The sequence below is a fragment of the Gadus macrocephalus genome, chromosome 15 (genome assembly GCF_031168955.1).
Source record: "Gadus macrocephalus chromosome 15, ASM3116895v1".
Lineage (NCBI taxonomy): Eukaryota > Metazoa > Chordata > Actinopteri > Gadiformes > Gadidae > Gadus > Gadus macrocephalus.
In genome coordinates, this window is record NC_082396.1 from 16,163,376 (window position 1) to 16,181,184 (window position 17,809).

Sequence of the window (17,809 nt, forward strand, 5' to 3'; positions counted from 1 at the left end):
TATGTTAGTGTAAGACGTTAGTGTTATGGTATGTTAGTGTAAGACGTTAGTGTTATGTTATGTTAGTGTAAGACGTTAGTGTTATGTGAGTGTAAGACGTAAGTGTTATGTTAGTGTAAGACGTTAGTGTTATGGTATGTTAGTGTAAGACGTTAGTGTTATGGTATGTTAGTGTAAGACGTTAGTGTTATGGTATGTTAGTGTAAGACGTTAGTGTTATGGTATGTTAGTGTAAGACGTTAGTGTTATGTTAGTGTAAGACGTTAGTGTTATGTGAGTGTAAGACGTTAGTGTTATGGTATGTTAGTGTAAGACGTTAGTGTTAGGTTATGTTAGTGTAAGACGTTAGTGTTATGGTATGTTAGTGTAAGACGTTAGTGTTATGGTATGTTAGTGTAAGACGTTAGTGTTAGGTTATGTTAGTGTAAGACGTTAGTGTTATGGTATGTTAGTGTAAGACGTTAGTGTTATGGTATGTTAGTGTAAGACGTTAGTGTTATGTGAGTGTAAGACGTTAGTGTTATGGTATGTTAGTGTAAGACGTTAGTGTTATGTTAGTGTAAGACGTTAGTGTTATGTTAGTATAAGACGTTAGTGTTATGTTATGTTAGTGTAAGACGTTAGTGTTATGTTAGTATAAGACGTTAGTGTTATGTGAGTGTAAGACGTTAGTGTTATGGTATGTTAGTGTAAGACGTTAGTGTTATGTTATGTTAGTGTAAGACGTTAGTGTTATGTTAGTATAAGACGTTAGTGTTATGTGAGTGTAAGACGTTAGTGTTATGGTATGTTAGTGTAAGACGTTAGTGTTATGTTAGTATAAGACGTTAGTGTTATGTGAGTGTAAGACGTAAGTGTTATGTTATGTTAGTGTAAGACATTAGGGTTATGTCAGTGTAAGACATTAGTGTTATGTTATGTTAGTGTAAGACGTTAGTGTTATGGTATGTTAGTGTAAGACGTTAGTGTTATGTTATGTTAGTGTAAGACATTAGGGTTATGTTATGTTAGTGTAAGACGTTAGTGTTATGGTATGTTAGTGTAAGACGTTAGTGTTATGTTATGTTATTGTAAGACGTTAGTGTTATGGTATGTTAGTGTAAGACATTAGTGTTATGTTATGTTAGTGTAAGACGTTAGTGTTATGGTATGTTAGTGTAAGACGTTAGTGTTATGTTATGTTATTGTAAGACGTTAGTGTTATGTTAGTATAAGACGTTAGTGTTATGTGAGTGTAAGACGTTAGTGTTATGTGAGTGTAAGACGTAAGTGTTATGTTAGTGTAAGACGTTAGTGTTATGTGAGTGTAAGACGTTAGTGTTATGGTATGTTAGTGTAAGACGTTAGTGTTATGGTATGTTAGTGTAAGACGTTAGTGTTATGGTATGTTAGTGTAAGACGTTAGTGTTATGGTATGTTAGTGTAAGACGTTAGTGTTATGTGAGTGTAAGACGTTAGTGTTATGGTATGTTAGTGTAAGACGTTAGTGTTATGTTAGTGTAAGACGTTAGTGTTATGGTATGTTAGTGTAAGACGTTAGTGTTATGTTATGTTAGTGTAAGACGTTAGTGTTATGTTAGTATAAGACGTTAGTGTTATGTGAGTGTAAGACGTAAGTGTTATGTTATGTCAGTGTAAGACATTAGTGTTATGGTATGTTAGTGTAAGACGTTAGTGTTATGTGAGTGTAAGACGTTAGTGTTATGGTATGTTAGTGTAAGACGTTAGTGTTATGGTATGTTAGTGTAAGACGTTAGTGTTATGGTATGTTAGTGTAAGACGTTAGTGTTATGTATGTTAGTGTAAGACGTTAGTGTTATGGTATGTTAGTGTAAGACGTTAGTGTTATGTTAGTGTAAGACATTAGTGTTATGTTAGTGTAAGACGTTAGTGGTTATGTTATGTTAGTGTAGACATTAGTGTTATGTTAGTGTAAGACGTTAGTGTTATGTGAGTGTAAGACGCAAGTGTTATGTTATGTTAGTGTAAGACGTTAGTGTTATGTTATGTTATCATAAGTCATTGTGAGGGCCCCGGGTGGGGGCCCCTACCCACCCTGGTGCTTGTGCTTCAGGTGCTGCAGCCCTGCCCGCTCCACCAGCTCACTCTCCCGCTGCTGGGCCGACGTGAGGGCGAGTCCAGGTCCTCACCGTACGCATGCTCAGCGCTGTCCTTCTCCTGCCTGGAGCGGGGAGGAGAGAGAGAGAGAGAGAGAGAGAGAGAGAGAGAGAGAGAGAGAGGACCTTCAGCATGTGATTCCCCTGACAGAGAAGGTTTTCAGACAGGTTTTATTGCAGTTCATACCACAGCTTGTTGAATAGGTATAGGACAATCAACCTGCTATTTCCATGACAACACAAAAAACAATAGATCAAAGCGCCGCAGAGGAAAATTGTATATGCCATACTATATGAGAGAGAGAGAGAGAGAGAGAGAGAGAGGAGAGAGAGAAGAGAGAGAGAGAGAGAGAGAGAGAGAGAGAGAGAGGAGAGAAAGAGAGAGAGAGAGGGAATAATGGAATGACAGAGGCAGAGACACAGGAGGGGTGGGAAGGGTAAAGGAGTCAGGCCCTGCTCAACGCCCAGACCCCTGAGTGATACTGCAGCTGTCCAGTACACACAGGGCACACACACACCCACAGTCACACACAGGGCACACACACACACGCACAAACACACAGGGCAAACCCACACCCCACACTCACACACAGGGCACACACAAACACCACACAGACACACACAGGGCAAACCCACACCCACACCACAAACACAAGCACACACACGCCAACATAAGCACACACACTCACACCCACACCAAAACACACATACACAGCAAAGCGGGGAACAGCCCATTACGGCACAGTAAACCCAATAGGCGATGTTTAATGGAGCGATTGCTTAGGATAAAGATGGGGATTGTCATGTGAACAGTGTGCCTCATGCTCCATTAAGGTCCATTACGCCCACAGGTAATCTTGTTGTCACGCAGTCCCCTAGGCCTCCGTCATCTTCTCACTCAACCTGCTCCTCTCCTCAATTGCGCTTTTTTAATGGAAATATTCAGTAGTTGGTGTCGTGTCGTGAACATAACACAAAGCCAATTCACTGCAAGGTGTCAGTAGTACACAGGTACGCGCCCTTTTCAACAGGCTAATTAACACAAGACAGAGACATTGTTCGATCTCTGGGGGAGAACAAGAACAAACCCTTCTGTTGGCCACGCCTTCGTTGTTCTGTTCCTTTTCTTTTTTTACCTAGACGAGCGTCGTCAGCGCAATTGCGGAAACGGAAACCTACCCGACAACAACGGTGGCAGTGAACCACGGAAAGAGAAGAAGAAGAGGAGACAACAAACAACAAACAGAACTCTTCCTGGAGTCCAAAGGCGCTAATGAAGAGAGAATTCACCAGTTTTAAGTGAAAACTTTTCTTCCCTGCAGAGCTTGGCCGGCATCTCTAAAGTGACCGCGTCTGTCCACTCCAGTTTGTGTGTGTCTGTGCGTGTGTGTGTGTGTGTGTGTGTATGTGTGTGTGTGTGTGTGTGTGTGTGCGCATGTGTGTGTTCTCCTGCTGTCCTGCTGTCTGGGGTGTGAAAGCGGGTGGCGGGTTTGCAGGGGACACCAGGAGTGTGTGTGTGTGTGTGTGTTTCCCTGTGTGTATCTGTGTGTGTGTGTGAGTGAACCCCCGCTGGGTTTGAACAGCAGTCGGAGCCACCAAAGCACACACCAGCGCCCAGCGGGAGATGGCGGGAAGGTGGCGCCAGCCATTTGGTCCTGCGAGAGGTTCCAGGGGGGCCGCGTGTGTGTTAGTGTAGCGGGTGTGCGTGCCGGGGTATGCACAGTTTGTGTGTGCCGTGTGTGTTGGGAAGAAGAGGAGGAGGAGGAGGAGGTGGGGGGGGGGGGGGGGGACGAGGAGGGGGAGGGTGGAGGCGGGGTGGGGTGTTTACCCACCAATTAGCATAGCATTAGACAGCGAGCCAGAAAGTTCCAGCAGTGAGGAGAGAAGGGAGGAGGAAGAGGAGGAAGAGGAAGGATAAACTCTGAAGATTTCTGTTTTCGAGAAAAAATATGGTCGACGAAATTGAACACGACATTTCAATTGTTTGCGTGTGTGTGTGCGTGCGTCTGTGTGTGCACCTGCATTCGTGCATGTGTGTGTCTGGATGGGCGTGTGCGTGCGTGTGTTTTGTATTCAAAAAGCTGTCTATGTTTTTCAGGAGTCAAAAAGAACAAACAGACCAAAAGCTGAACCACTTTTAAAGTGAAACTAAACATTTCATGTTGAAGTCCTCGGCCCAAGTTTGGGTATCGAACGGGGATCTCAGTTTGTGGTTTCTATATTTTAGATGGGAAAGGGCTCCGATACAGTCCAGGGCTGCAGCACACGCTGCGCCCCGAGCATGAATGTTTACTGGGCAGGAGAGCAACAGCAGACCCAGTCCGGAGGCTGAATGTGAGCGGACGTCTGGATGTGGACGATCCCCCCTAGACCGCGGCCTGCCTTCCAGCTAATTGGTAAATGTGCTCTGGGCGGATGCCTGTGGCAGCGCGGCGGGCTGGGGGCCGGGGGGCTGGATGGATTGGATGTTGGGTCTGTTTGCATTCGCCTGGCCTGGCCGCGCCCCCGGGACAGCTTGGCAGGCCGCGGGCCGCCGTTAGCGCGGGCCGCGGGCCGGAGGTGAGCTGCAGGATGGCTGTGGGGCCGCCGCCAGGTACGGGCAGAGGGGATGCTGGGTAAGTGGGCGGTGGCAAAAGGCAGCGGCTGGGCCCGGGGCCTGGCTGTGCGGGGCGGGGTTGGGGCGGGGGGGGGGGGGGGGTCCGGCCGGCTCCGCCTGCCTAAGTGGGCACTATTCAAGCTGTTGCCCATTAGATGTGGGGTGCCAGGGCCCGGCCGAGCGCAGCGTTTGCAGCACCCTGTGGTGCGGACGGGACGGCGCGCCAGGAAGCACCAAATGCCGCGTTTTTTGGTGTATGTTTGGGTGTTTGTGTGTGTGTGTGTGTGTGTATGTGTATGTGTATGTGTATGTGTGTGTGTGTGTGTGTGTGTGTGTGTGTGTGTGTGTGTGTGTGTGTGTGTGTGTGTGTGTGTGTGTGTGTGTGTTTCACAAATTGGAGTCAGACGGAGGACTTGGAGCCCCTCGGCCGCGGCAGACGCTGCCGACCGCTGCTCTGGTGACAGAAGAGAGGATTCACAGCCCACCGTCCCAACACACACACACACACACACACACACACACACACACACACACAACACACGCCCTCCCAACAGACCAACACACACACACACACACAACCTACCAACAAACACACACGCCCTCACAACAAACACACAACACACGCACAACCTCCCAACAAACCAACACAACACACGCCTCCCAACAAACCACCCAAAGAAACGACACAACACACACAAGCAAGAAACTCCCAACAAACCACCACAACACACACACAACCTCCAAAATAACCGACACAATGCACACACTGCACGCAAGAACCACCCAACAAACGAACGCAAGAACCTCCAAACAAACCAAAACAACACACACAAGAACATCCCAACACACCAACACAACACACACAGCCTCCAAACGAACACACACAACACACAGACACACACAGACACACACACACACACACACACACACACAATGGTGTGGTATACACAAATGCACACACTTTAGTTGTTTGTGCTAAATGTCTTGACAGGTAATGCAGTGTTCAATTGCTTGAAAAGTTTAAAACTAGCCTTTTCCAAACAAAAAAAAAGAAGAAAAAAAAGGAAATACATTAAAGCTAAAAGAGAGACTAGGCTCAAATGAATGTACGTGTATCCAAAAGTAATGAGATATCTGACCTAACTTCACCATGTAAAGGAAGATGTCTTGGTTTAAAGCTTCAAGTTCAAAGAACAGGGGAATAGCAGTCTTTATAGAGCTCCTAGCAGAGCAAGCGCCAAGCTGGCAGCAACACTAATAATCATTTATAAGAAGTTAGAGAGGGGGGGGGACATATCTTGTATCTTGGATATGCGCTATATACAGCATAAATCATCAAATAAACAACCAATTGGGAATACATTTCACGCAGATGAATGCATAAAAACATGGATAACCATTAGGACAGGCTCGAGGCATGATTCAATCTTTCATATTTATATCAGTTATTGTGTTTCAATGGATTCCATTTATATCTTTGATCAAATGAATGTATTGCAAAGTCAGGAGAGAGGAGTGTGTGGGTGTGTCAGAGCATGTGTCAGAGATTGAGAGACATGAAGAGAGAGACTGAGAGAAATCTATAGGAAGAGAGCAAAGGGCATTGTTTCAGTCTTTCAGTTACTACCTAATATCATGGAACAAAATAAAATAATGATCTGATAAAATAATCAATTGAACTAAGTAACTTAAGTGGCAATTTTTGTCTGAATCTTCCTTTGATGCAAATAAACAGCATCGACTTCATCAATATAATCGAGACATTACATCCCTGTGTTTTTGGTGTGGTCAATAGGAACCTTGCACGACCCACGAGTCAAACACACACACATCACACACACCTCCACTCCTTTTCCCCGACGGACGAACACCACACACCGCTCTCTCCGCTGATCCAGCCCGAGTGCTCTCCTCTCCGCTCCTATCAGTCTCTGGGCTGCCCAGCCCCTCCCTCCTTCACCCGTCTCTCTCCCTCCATCCCTCTCCCTCTCCCTCTCCCTCTCCACGCCTCCCTCCCACCTATTTCTCCTTTAACTAAACTGGCTGTGTGTCTCTCCATCTGCTGGATCTTCCTTCAGCGGCCCCGCACCTGTTCACACCTCCTCTCCTGTTGGCCACAGTCTCTCTCTCTCTCTCTCTCTCTCTCTCTCTCTCTCTCTCTCTCTCTCTCTCTCTCTCTCTCTCTCTCTCTCTCTCTCTCTCTCTCTCTCTCTCTCTCTCTCTCTCTCTCTCTCTCTCTCTCTCTCTCTCTCTCTCTCTCTCTCTCTCTCTCTCTCTCTCTCTCTCTCTCTCTCTCTCTCTCTCTCTCTCTCTCTCTCTCTCTCTCTCTGCTGCCAGGCCCATTTCTGGCGCGGTTAGCCTCTCTGTCATTCAATCCATCTGTCCGCGAGTCAACTTTGTTTACAGCGGGTGGCCCGAGCCGGTTTCTCTTCCTCAAGAAGCGGTGTGCCGCCGCCGCCCCCCCCCCCCCCCCCCCCCCCCGGCCCCCACCCCCACATCCACATCCACCACCACCCCCCCCACAATCTCATCCACCACCACCACCACCACAATCTCCACCAACACCCCATCTAGCATCATCAAGGTCAGCAGCAAACCACAAACCTGCCCCATAAAACAGTACACTGCAACTGTTCATATACAACCCCCGCCTCCCCTCGCAAAGCATTATATATATACCCATATACGCACACACACACTCTCCCCCATAATGTGCATCGTTTGGATCACCACTCTCTTTTGTACACACACCAGATACTCATTAATGGCCCGCACGCACGCACGCACGCACGCACGCACGCACACACACACACACACACACACACACACACACACACACACACACACACACACACACACACACACACACACACACACACACACACACACGCGCGAATGGAAGTACAGGGCCACAGAGACAGGCACCCAAATAGAGTTGTTCCTCCACAGAGCGGCCATGCCTCTCCCGAGCGCAGAACGGGTTCACTTCAGAGAGATGAGGTAATTAGCCGTGGCGGCCTGGCCCTGCGCTTCATCCACCCGCTCTTAAAATACCCAGCTGAAATAATGCGGGACAACTTTTAATTGGCACCGATGACGCCGATGCTTTTTAACACACGAGGAGCGGCCTGGCACCACAGACATCTGTGATAATTATTTTCTCTCTCCTCCATTTATATATTCTTTTAGAAATAAACACTGTGCGCATACGTACAATATGCTCCCATATCGCCATCCAACCAGAAGACAACCAAGCCGCCGCCGTGGCCCGTGTCAAATCGGCACGCGACGGAAATAGTGGCGGAGGGAACATATGTGGCGGGGCCACAGGTCGGTCCAACTCCAGCGCCGCCGCCCATTCAGGGCGCAAAACAGCCATCTAACTTTACTTTATAGAAACACATCGGGAATTATACTCCACAACTTGCACCGTGCTGAGACTTTGAGCGAGAGGATGAGCAAATTAAAGCTCTTAAACAGACAAACTCTTTCATTTAGTTCATCATCCATGTCATCCATGGCGAACAGTTATTACAGCTCAGAACAAAAAGGTGTGTGCAGGCAAGAGCAAAACTGAAATAAAATTCAACGAAAGAAAAGAAAAACAACCACCAACAGAGACAAGGTCTATTTTTTTTTTGAAAATCAGAATGTTAGAAGCACAATTCAAAAAGGTTGAATGAGTAGAATAAGCCGAAGAAGACGTAAGGGCAAGAGTGTCTGCTTCCCCTGCTCCCAGTCAAGACCCGCCTGTGTGGGAATCCACTTGACACCTTAGACACGCTGGAACACACTCCCCGATCCTAACCCGCAGGTCCACCGCCTCACAAACACACTTACACATGCTAATACATGCATGCACACACACACATGCTAATACATGCATGCACACACTAACAGACACACCCTCCCATGCACACACACACATCCTAATACATGCATGCACACACAAACAGACACACACTCCCATGCACACACACACACACACTCATACGCCCTCACAAACCTCACCCCACTTGCCTGCACATTGTGCGTACGCTGACAGTCACACATACACACACGCAAACACAAACAATCACATGCATCTGCAAGCACGCAAACACACACACACACACACACACACCTCATTTCAAATCTTCTTCCCCATCGTCCTTCGAGGCTACGCCAACTTTGACAATTTGAGGACTGTCAAATTGCCAGGAAGTGTCGTTTATTATCGCGAAAAACGTACGTATAACAGGTATAACATGGAATAACAAGTATAACAGGGCATCAGGATGCAAGGCATCTGCCGAGTTACTTCCTGCGGTGAAATATAATGTACTATTCTGTCATGGCTGTACCCCACCGCCCCCCGCCTCCTCCCCTGCACCAGCCCCATCATAATGAACCCTCCTCCCCCTGCTCCCCCTCTCTGCGTGGGGGACGTCTGTGTGGTCCTGGGCAGGGGATCAGATGGACCTCTGAAGGGTGGGTGGGTGAGGATGGGAGGAGGCCATTGAGGTAGAAAACAAAGGGAGGCTCTTTAAAAGTCTTTTAAACTCAGCGTGGGGCCGTGGCGCACACTGGCACTGCCCCATCACAACCCCCCCCCTCCCCTCACATGCCACCCCCCCCCCTTCACACTGCAGCCATCGGTGCCTTTATCCCCCTCTCCCCCCCTTCCCCCCACGCCACCAAGACAACAAGGAGGAAAACTGAAACTTAAGCCCGAAGGACGTGTCCCCTCTTCCTCTGTAGCCCCTCATGTGTATCCCCACACACAACCATGGGGCCCCAAACACTCAATGGACGCCCCTATTCTCTCCTCTACCGGTATGTTCTACATCAACCAGCTCAAACCATAACTATCATTTATCGGTTGGGTTATTTGATCGGAAACCAAAATATTCGAAATTTAGTCCAAATTCAAAACTTTGAATTAGTTTGTGTTCTTTACTCATTCATTCATTCATCCCTTCATTGCTCCTCAGGCGCCCTCGTACCACAGCCCTGATCTCCATATTGTACCGCAGCCTCGCTCTCCATACTGCTGCCGATGTCAATCTGGCTCCATACTGCAATTCAACTCAATCTGTCCTAATGTGACACATTTTAACAAGCAGGGTCTATATTTATATAGCGGAGGGAAAAGAGAATACTGTAGCTCTCCCTCTCCCTCTCTGCTGTCTACGTGATCATGTCCTGATACCATCTGCTGAGGCCAGTGCTGCCCTGCTGCCCAGCGGGCACGGCCTGGCACTGCTGGGTCCGCCTGAAAAGGGCAACAGGGGGGGGGGGGGGGGGGGAGGGGCAGGATGGAACGAGGGCAAAGTGAAAGGAAAAGCGCACACAAAAAGAAGAAAAAACAAATCTGGATACAAGGGATTAACGGAGAGTGGGCATGGTAGGGGGATGAAAGCAAAGGGATGACAGAGGTAGGGGAGGAAGCAAGGGATGGGAGGAGGTGAAGGAACAGAGAGCGCTGGTGTCCTGATGGATATGAATGCTGTGCCTGCCTGCTGGGCTGTGGGCACAGCTTAGAACCACGGAGGCTGCCACCTGCACAGCAGGGGCACGCAAAAGCACAGTTGTCCAGATGACACACCGGCACACACACACACACACACACACACACACGCGCACAGAAACCACTCTCAGCATAAATATCCTTTCATTTGACAAAAGAGACACACCACAGCAGAGACGTCCACAAAAGTTGTGGCGCTGCATGTGTATGCACACCAAAGCATGAAAGAAAAAATATCCTTACATTTGATCAACAGATGACCTCTTCAAAGAATAAAATAAAATAATGAATATAATGTAAAACTGCTGGCTCTAGGCTTTCAGATAAAAACTCTTCAGATAAATGCGTGGTGGGTATCAGAAGATTTGACACAGGACTTCAAATGTATTCAGATCCAAACGGTCTATCAAAGGGTCTTCTCAATAACAACAGAGTTTTCAAAGAGTGTGAGTTAGTCTGTGTGAAGTGAGGGCAGGGAACAGATACATGGATAGCTGAGACAGATAGATGGACAGACGGACGGATGCAACTTTGTGTTTTGCTGATCTCCAGTAGTAGTAGTCAGTGTGTGTGTGTGTGTGTGTGTGTGTGTGTGTAATGTAGGCCAGTATCCCAGGGCTGATTTGGCTGGGGTGAAAACAGTTGTAGCCGACAGATTTGCCTCCATCTAGCCTGAGGTATCTCAGTCAGCGATCTGTCTCTTCTATTCTCTATCCAGCACCGCAAGATGGATTATCAAGGCTGCATCAACTAAAATCAAGGAAAATAATGTAATACTTTAAGTTGACAGTGTTGGCCTGTATTTAACCTTTTAACGTTGTGAAATAGCCCAATTAGTACATCGAGGAATAATTGCCAAAATCTTTTAATTTGCTCAGACTCTAATATAATTAGCCAAATGATCGATTATGAATCATAAAAAGCTACAAAAAGCTCAGAGAACAACAATCTCATTGTAAGGGTATGGTGCAAATTTGTATACCTGCTTACTTGCAAAGAAATAAAGAATTGAATGAAATAAGAAAATAAAGGATCGTGAATTATTTTAATCAAAAAATTATAGAAAACTGAAGTAGTGACTGACTGTACTACTATTTACTAGTATATACAGTCAACATATATAGTATATATGGTTTAAATAATGATATACAACGCTCAATTCTACCTCTACCATCAAGAAATACACACTCTCTCATTCATTCACTCTGTATTCATTTAGAAACGGTTAACTGTTTTCAATTTATAACTCCACAGTCATTTCAAAGAGGATGTTATGGTACAACTCCACAACAGTTCAGAGTCAGTGGAATGTACGACATCAGGAAGGACCGGGACACAAGGAGAGCTGAACATCCTGGAGTAGAGACAGCAGCAGGAACATGTCTTCGTTCTCCGTGCAATACAGAGAGGTAGAAGAAAATGAGTGCAGAGAGAGATAGAGAGAGAGAGTTAAGGCAAGAGTTAGATAGAGATAGAACGAGAGCAGTATTGGATAGATTGAGAGAAAGAGATATAGATGGAGAAGGCAAGAGCGAGATAGAGAGAAGGCAAAAGCAAGATAGACGGAGTGTGAGCACAATAAAGAGATAGAGTGAGAGTTAGAGATAGAGATAGATAGATAGAGATGGAAATAGAGAGAGAGAGTGAGCGAGCAAGCGAGCGAGCGAGAGACAGAACACCCGACAGCGAGAAGTGAAGAACACTGCAAGGTCTCATCACCAGGCCAACGGGCCCACCACTGTCAACATCATGACACTCCGTTGTGCCTTCACACACACACACACACACACACACACATACGCGCACACACATGGCTGGCCGGCGGCCCTCCCAGCTGCCCTATCCGTAACTGTCTGATTAGTTGTGCTAAGCAGCCCCTCCCCTGCCAACCACAGTACCATCTGCTACCAAACAACATGGCTGCCTACCAGACACACACGTGCGCACACGCGCACACACACACACACGTGCACTCACCACACGTGCCCTTCTACCTGGCGCTGTCCCGCTGCTGTTACATAAAGACACACACATCAAACTTCAGGGCACACGCGTAGCCCAGAGGCAGCAACACTTAACAGTGGCACAAAGGCGTGCGTGCGATTACAATCTAATGACAAACAGCCACAGCCGGGCACAATGTGATGCAGACACACACACACACACATAATGAATGCACACAGTTGCAGATTGTGTGTGACGTTGTGTGTGTGTGTGTGTGTGTGTGTGTGTGTGTGTGTGTGTGTGTGTGCGTGCGTGTGCGTATTTGAGTGAGGTGACAGCAGTGTTGTGCCAAACCCAGGTAGATGCGTGCTTGTCTGTGTGTGTGTCAGCTGGCAGCACTCTGAAGTTCATTATGCCCCCCGCCCCACACACACACACACACACACACACCCCACCTCCCCTGTGCTACCGCGGCCTGTGCGGCACCTCGGCCCTTTTATTCCGGGCCGTGATTGGACAAGGGCCTCCCGTCGAGTTGGTTTGCAGCAGTTTTGTCGCGCCCAGATTTCGCTCACCGCACAAAGCCAGCCTCTGGCGGGTCGCGGCATCTGCTACCTCCACTTCCTCATTTACACGTCTCCGCCCATGCCCACGCGCACACACACGCACGGGTAGACACACACACACACACACACACACACACTAACACACACATGAACTTAGTTCTCCGCCTTCCCAGATTCAAAGATGGCAAACTATCGCTGCGGAGAGGGGAGGCAGAGGCTTGACGTGTTTAATAGAGTAAATAGAGGAACTTGTGTGAGGAGTCACAGTGGTGCACCGGGAGTTTTGCAAGGACTCCTTGTTTTCTGTCATTCTCTCATTGCTGTTGTGTCATCCCCACACATGAAGACTATTAGTGGTCATGTAGTGGAACAGAACATGTATCGTCTGAACTCATAGGATGATGATTTAAGACACTTCCGCACAATGGGGTGTGAGATGTGTGATTCAGTTGTGTTGGTCGGACAGCGATGTGGTGTTGCTTCGTATGGTTGGTTTGAGGGCATTCATCAACACGGCATATCGTGTTGAATGACTGTTGATTGTTCGATCATATTACAAAAGACCAAGACCATGGCGATGAACTTACATTCTCCCACATCATCCGTTCCTCATAGATATCCAAACAAAGTATCTACCCACAGCTGATTCCCACAGCGCTTAGCTTAGCACCCAAAAAACATTCAAAGGAAAACAAAAAACAAAGAAACAGAAACATCTAAAAGGAGGGAGGAGGGAGTCCGGTGGGGAGTAGGTGCAGACCTGCAAACACCGCAGAATAAAAAAGGTGACGGTGTCAGGGGGGGGGGGAGGGGAATCATCGGTAAAATACTGGAAAGGCAGCAAAACTGCATACATTTTTTTTTAATCTTAAAAGGAAACTCTCCGGTTCTACGCGATTCACGTGAATGACCCAATTGACCAAGAAGACGGCGATTGTCGCCGAAAAGCGACAAGTTTGCAGGTGTGAGGTGGGTTGAAAGGGATTTCTGAGTTAGGTTGGACTGGGTCCTGGCTTGGGGGAGGGGAGTGGGTAGACCGCTTCCGAGGTGGGGGGAACCGGCTGCGCGGCAGGCACGGTCGCCCCCAGGTCCGGTAAGAGGTCCTGGTGGTCTGGGGGAGGGAGGAGTCTGCACAGCACAGATCTGGGGAGGGTCTGTGTCTAGAGGAGGTCAGAGTGGTTGGAAGGGGGCTGTTATTATGTAGGAGATGAGCAGCGTGTTGAAATGAATCCTGTCTATATCCCGTATATGGGTTTCGAGGACCGGGCTGATGTGGTCTCTCTGTAAGCAGGCAGGGAGCAGAGGTCTTGGGCTCATCGAAGGGTGGTGGGGGTTTTGTTAGTTGAACCCAACAGGATGCTGATGCAGTATTCTAGCCTTGATATAACCAATGTGTGGATGAGATTGTCGGTAGCAGAGAAGGACAGAGAGGGTCGGAGACCGGCTGTTTAGGAGGTGGAGGGTGGGAGTTTTAGTGATCCGGTTAACATTGAAGAAGAATGAGGGGAGGGGGGGGATCAAGGATGGGGGCTAGATTTCAGACCTGGGCAGAGGAGTTGACAGGGCAGCCCTCCAAGGGGTGGAAGAAGTCCTGCATTTGGGCCAACGAGAAGGATTTCTGATTTGTTGCATTGGAGTTGTGAAATGTTTCGTCATCCATATTTTGACGTCTGTGAGGCGGGTAGCTAGGCCGAGTGTGTAGCAGCGGGGAAGGTTCTGGTGGAGAGGCATCAGCGGTGTCGATCATAACAGCAGTGGAACAGGAGGCCGGGGCGGCAGGGGCGATGACCGGAGGGGCAGCATGAATGAGGACAAGCAGCGAACCCTTGGGCGTGCCGTGTGTGACGGGATTCAGGGGGGGGGGCGGTTTGCATGCAGATGTTGACTGAAATCTGTTATTTTCCGTTGAAGAGGTATGACGTGAACGAAGAGATGAGGTGAGGGGTGGTAGAGGGGTGCGGTGGATGAGCGTATCGCATATTTTTTGGGGGGGGGGGGGGGGCAGAAGAGGCCAGTCGAAATGGAGGAGTTGAATGGATGATGGATGATGGGGGGCCAGGACGAGGACATGCTGCAGGCATAGCGGATAGGTCAGCCGTGACAGAGCCTTCAATAGGAAGTGAATTGGAGGTTTAGATTTCTAAGTTGGTCGGGTGATGCCAGTCGGTGGTGTGTGTCCATATGATGACTAAAATAATGATCAACATAAAGTGATTTCCTTTGTTTATTCAAACAAGAATTAAGATGCAGCCTCATGAAGACGGTGGCTCGGTTACTAACCTCAGATTACACATCCCTGCGTGGTCCAAAGCCCAACACACATGAACCCACACGCACACACACTGTCTGCCGTATGAGGAATTTGTGAAGTTATGCTGGGCAGTTTTTCGCGGGGGGCTCGAGGGATCTCTGATCGCGACAGAGGGAGAGAAAAAGGGGGATGAAGGGAGAAAGGAAGAGAGCGAGAGAAAAAAATAGACAGGAACAAACAAACAAAACAAATGTGGTAAAGCCCTCTGCTAGGCTGGGGCCCAGGACTGTGCACGGATGTGTGTGCGCAAATGTGCGTGTGTTTCTGTGAGTATGACTGTGTGTATGTGTTTATGTGTGCGCCTGTGTGTGTGTGCGCCTGAGTGTGTGTGTGTGTGTGTGTGTGTGTGTGTGTGTGTGTGTGTGTGTGTGTGTGTGTGTGTGTGTGTGTGTGTGTGTGTGTGTGTGTGTGTGTGTGTGTGTGTGAACAGAGTGCCGAGGATTAGGATGAATCCTGAGCTGTCCAACTCACAGCTGGCTGATGATCCTGTTGAACACCAGCCGCCATGGGAGCCCCAGGGCTCCTGCACGCACGTGTGTGTGTGTGTGTGTGTGTGTGTGTGTGTGTGTGTGTGTGTGTGTGTGTGTGTGTGTGTGTGTGTGTGTGTGTGTGTGATGCCTGAGTGTGGTTTCAACTCCCAATTCCAAAAATAAGTTAATATATCTATTATAGGATGCATGCGATGCATGTGTCTGAATACAGTTATTATATTATGATATAGGGAAGTTGTACAAAATCTGGTGTAACTTTGTGTGCTTCTGTTATCAGAAATCAAACCATGGTCACTGTTTAAAGGCCGATCTGATAATTGCAGTCCCCTGAGAGAGAGAGAGAGAGAGAGAGAGAGAGAGAGAGAGAGAGAGAGAGAGAGAGAGAGAGAGAGAGAGAGAGAGAGAGAGAGAGAGAGAGAGAGAGAGAGACTGTGGCCAGGACTAAGGGAATCAAAGAGCTGCCTGAGAAAGCTTGTCCTACAACTGCCTCCCAGCTACATACACCAACACACGCACGCACACACAGACACACAGACGCCACTGTCGATACAAAGATTGGTGCAGGGGATGAACAACAGAGAGGCATGCATCTCATTGAACTACATAACCCCAGAAGGTCCACAGATGGACACAGTGAGCGAGAGAGAGAACAAGAGAAACACAGAGAGACGGAGAGAGACAAACGAAAGATCAACATCCGGCTGCGTCCCGTGTGTCCTGATTCAGGTACATTTCAGAAAAGTGATGGATATTTTCATTGGGAATTTGAGCTCTGAACATGTTTTGTAGAAAATGAGGGCCTGATCCCAATACAATGTTAATGTATGTTGATAATACAAATGTCATCATTTCAGATGCTGCTACACCAACTGCGTGCACCCAAAGCAGTATCCCACCTTGTTGACATTTTCATAAGACGCAGTCTGCGAGTGTGAGAGATGGCTGATACAGAGGCAGGTGTCATAAAGGACAGATATTCTCAGAGCATTCCACTCATTCAGCGCCAAACGGATCGCTATGGCTTTTCTAAGAGATTACACTCAAATTACAGCTCTTAATTCTTGCCTTCAGCGCTGGCTCTTCATTAAACCAATCAAGAGCCAGTAACCCCAATTGCAACAGGTTGAGCTACCTACCACTCCTGACTGAGGGGGGCGCCAGAGGACGCTCTCCAACATACCAAATGTACACCAGCTAGGCTAGAGGAGTCAACACACACAACATAATGACCAGAGACCAGCTAGGCTATAGGAGCCCACACACAGACCGTACTGACCAGAGACCAGCTAGACTATAGGAGCCCACACACAGACCGTACTGACCAGAGACCAGCTAGACTATAGGAGCCCACACACAGACCGTACTGACCAGAGACCAGCTAGGCTATAGGAGCCCACACACAGACCGTACTGACCAGAGACCAGCTAGACTATAGGAGCCCACACACAGACCGTACTGACCAGAGACCAGCTAGACTATAGGAGCCCACACACAGACCGTACTGACCAGAGACCAGCTAGACTATAGGAGCCCACACACAGAACGTACTGACCAGAGACCTGCTAGACTATAGGAGCCTACACACAGACCGTACTGACCAGAGACCAGCTAGACTATAGGAGCCCACACACAGACCGTACTGACCAGAGACCAGCTAGACTATAGGAGCCCACACACAGACTGTACTGACCAGAGACCAGCTAAACTATAGGAGCCCACACACAGACCGTACTGACCAGAGACCAGCTAGACTATAGGAGCCTACACACAGACCGTACTGACCAGAGACCAGCTAGACTATAGGAGTCAACACACAGACCGTACTGACCAGAGACCAGCTAGACTAGAGGAGCCTACACACAGACCGTACTGACCAGAGACCAGCTAGACTATAGGAGCCCACACTCAGAACGTACTGACCAGAGATCAGCTAGACTATAGGAGCCTACACAGACCGTACTGATCACAGACCAGCTAGACTATAGGAGCCCACACACAGACCGTACTGACCAGAGACCAGCTAGACTAAAGGAGCCTACACAGAACGTACTGACCAGAGATCAGCTAGATTATAGAAGCCTACACACAGAACGTACTGAGATCAGCTAGACTAGAGAAGACTACAATTCTAAATAAATTAGAGCATATTAATACCTTACTGTGCCATTTAAAATGAAGACTTTGTAAGGGCAGCTTGTAATAAGGATTTGGTTCAACTCAACCTAAAATAACTTTCAATTTAAATAATTTTCTAATCATTTGGATCCTGTTCATG

The 17,809-nt window shown here is 48.0% G+C and overlaps 1 protein-coding gene across 1 annotated transcript in view; it reads right to left on the bottom strand.

Moving 5' to 3' along the window:
- The window catches only part of sdccag8 (SHH signaling and ciliogenesis regulator sdccag8), a 50,681-nt gene that overhangs the window by 24,468 nt on the left and 8,404 nt on the right, over window positions 1-17,809 (bottom strand). Inside the window, 2 exon segments of the mRNA XM_060073946.1 lie at window positions 2,056-2,134; window positions 2,137-2,182. Coding sequence (XP_059929929.1) covers window positions 2,056-2,134; window positions 2,137-2,182 — 125 coding nt within the window.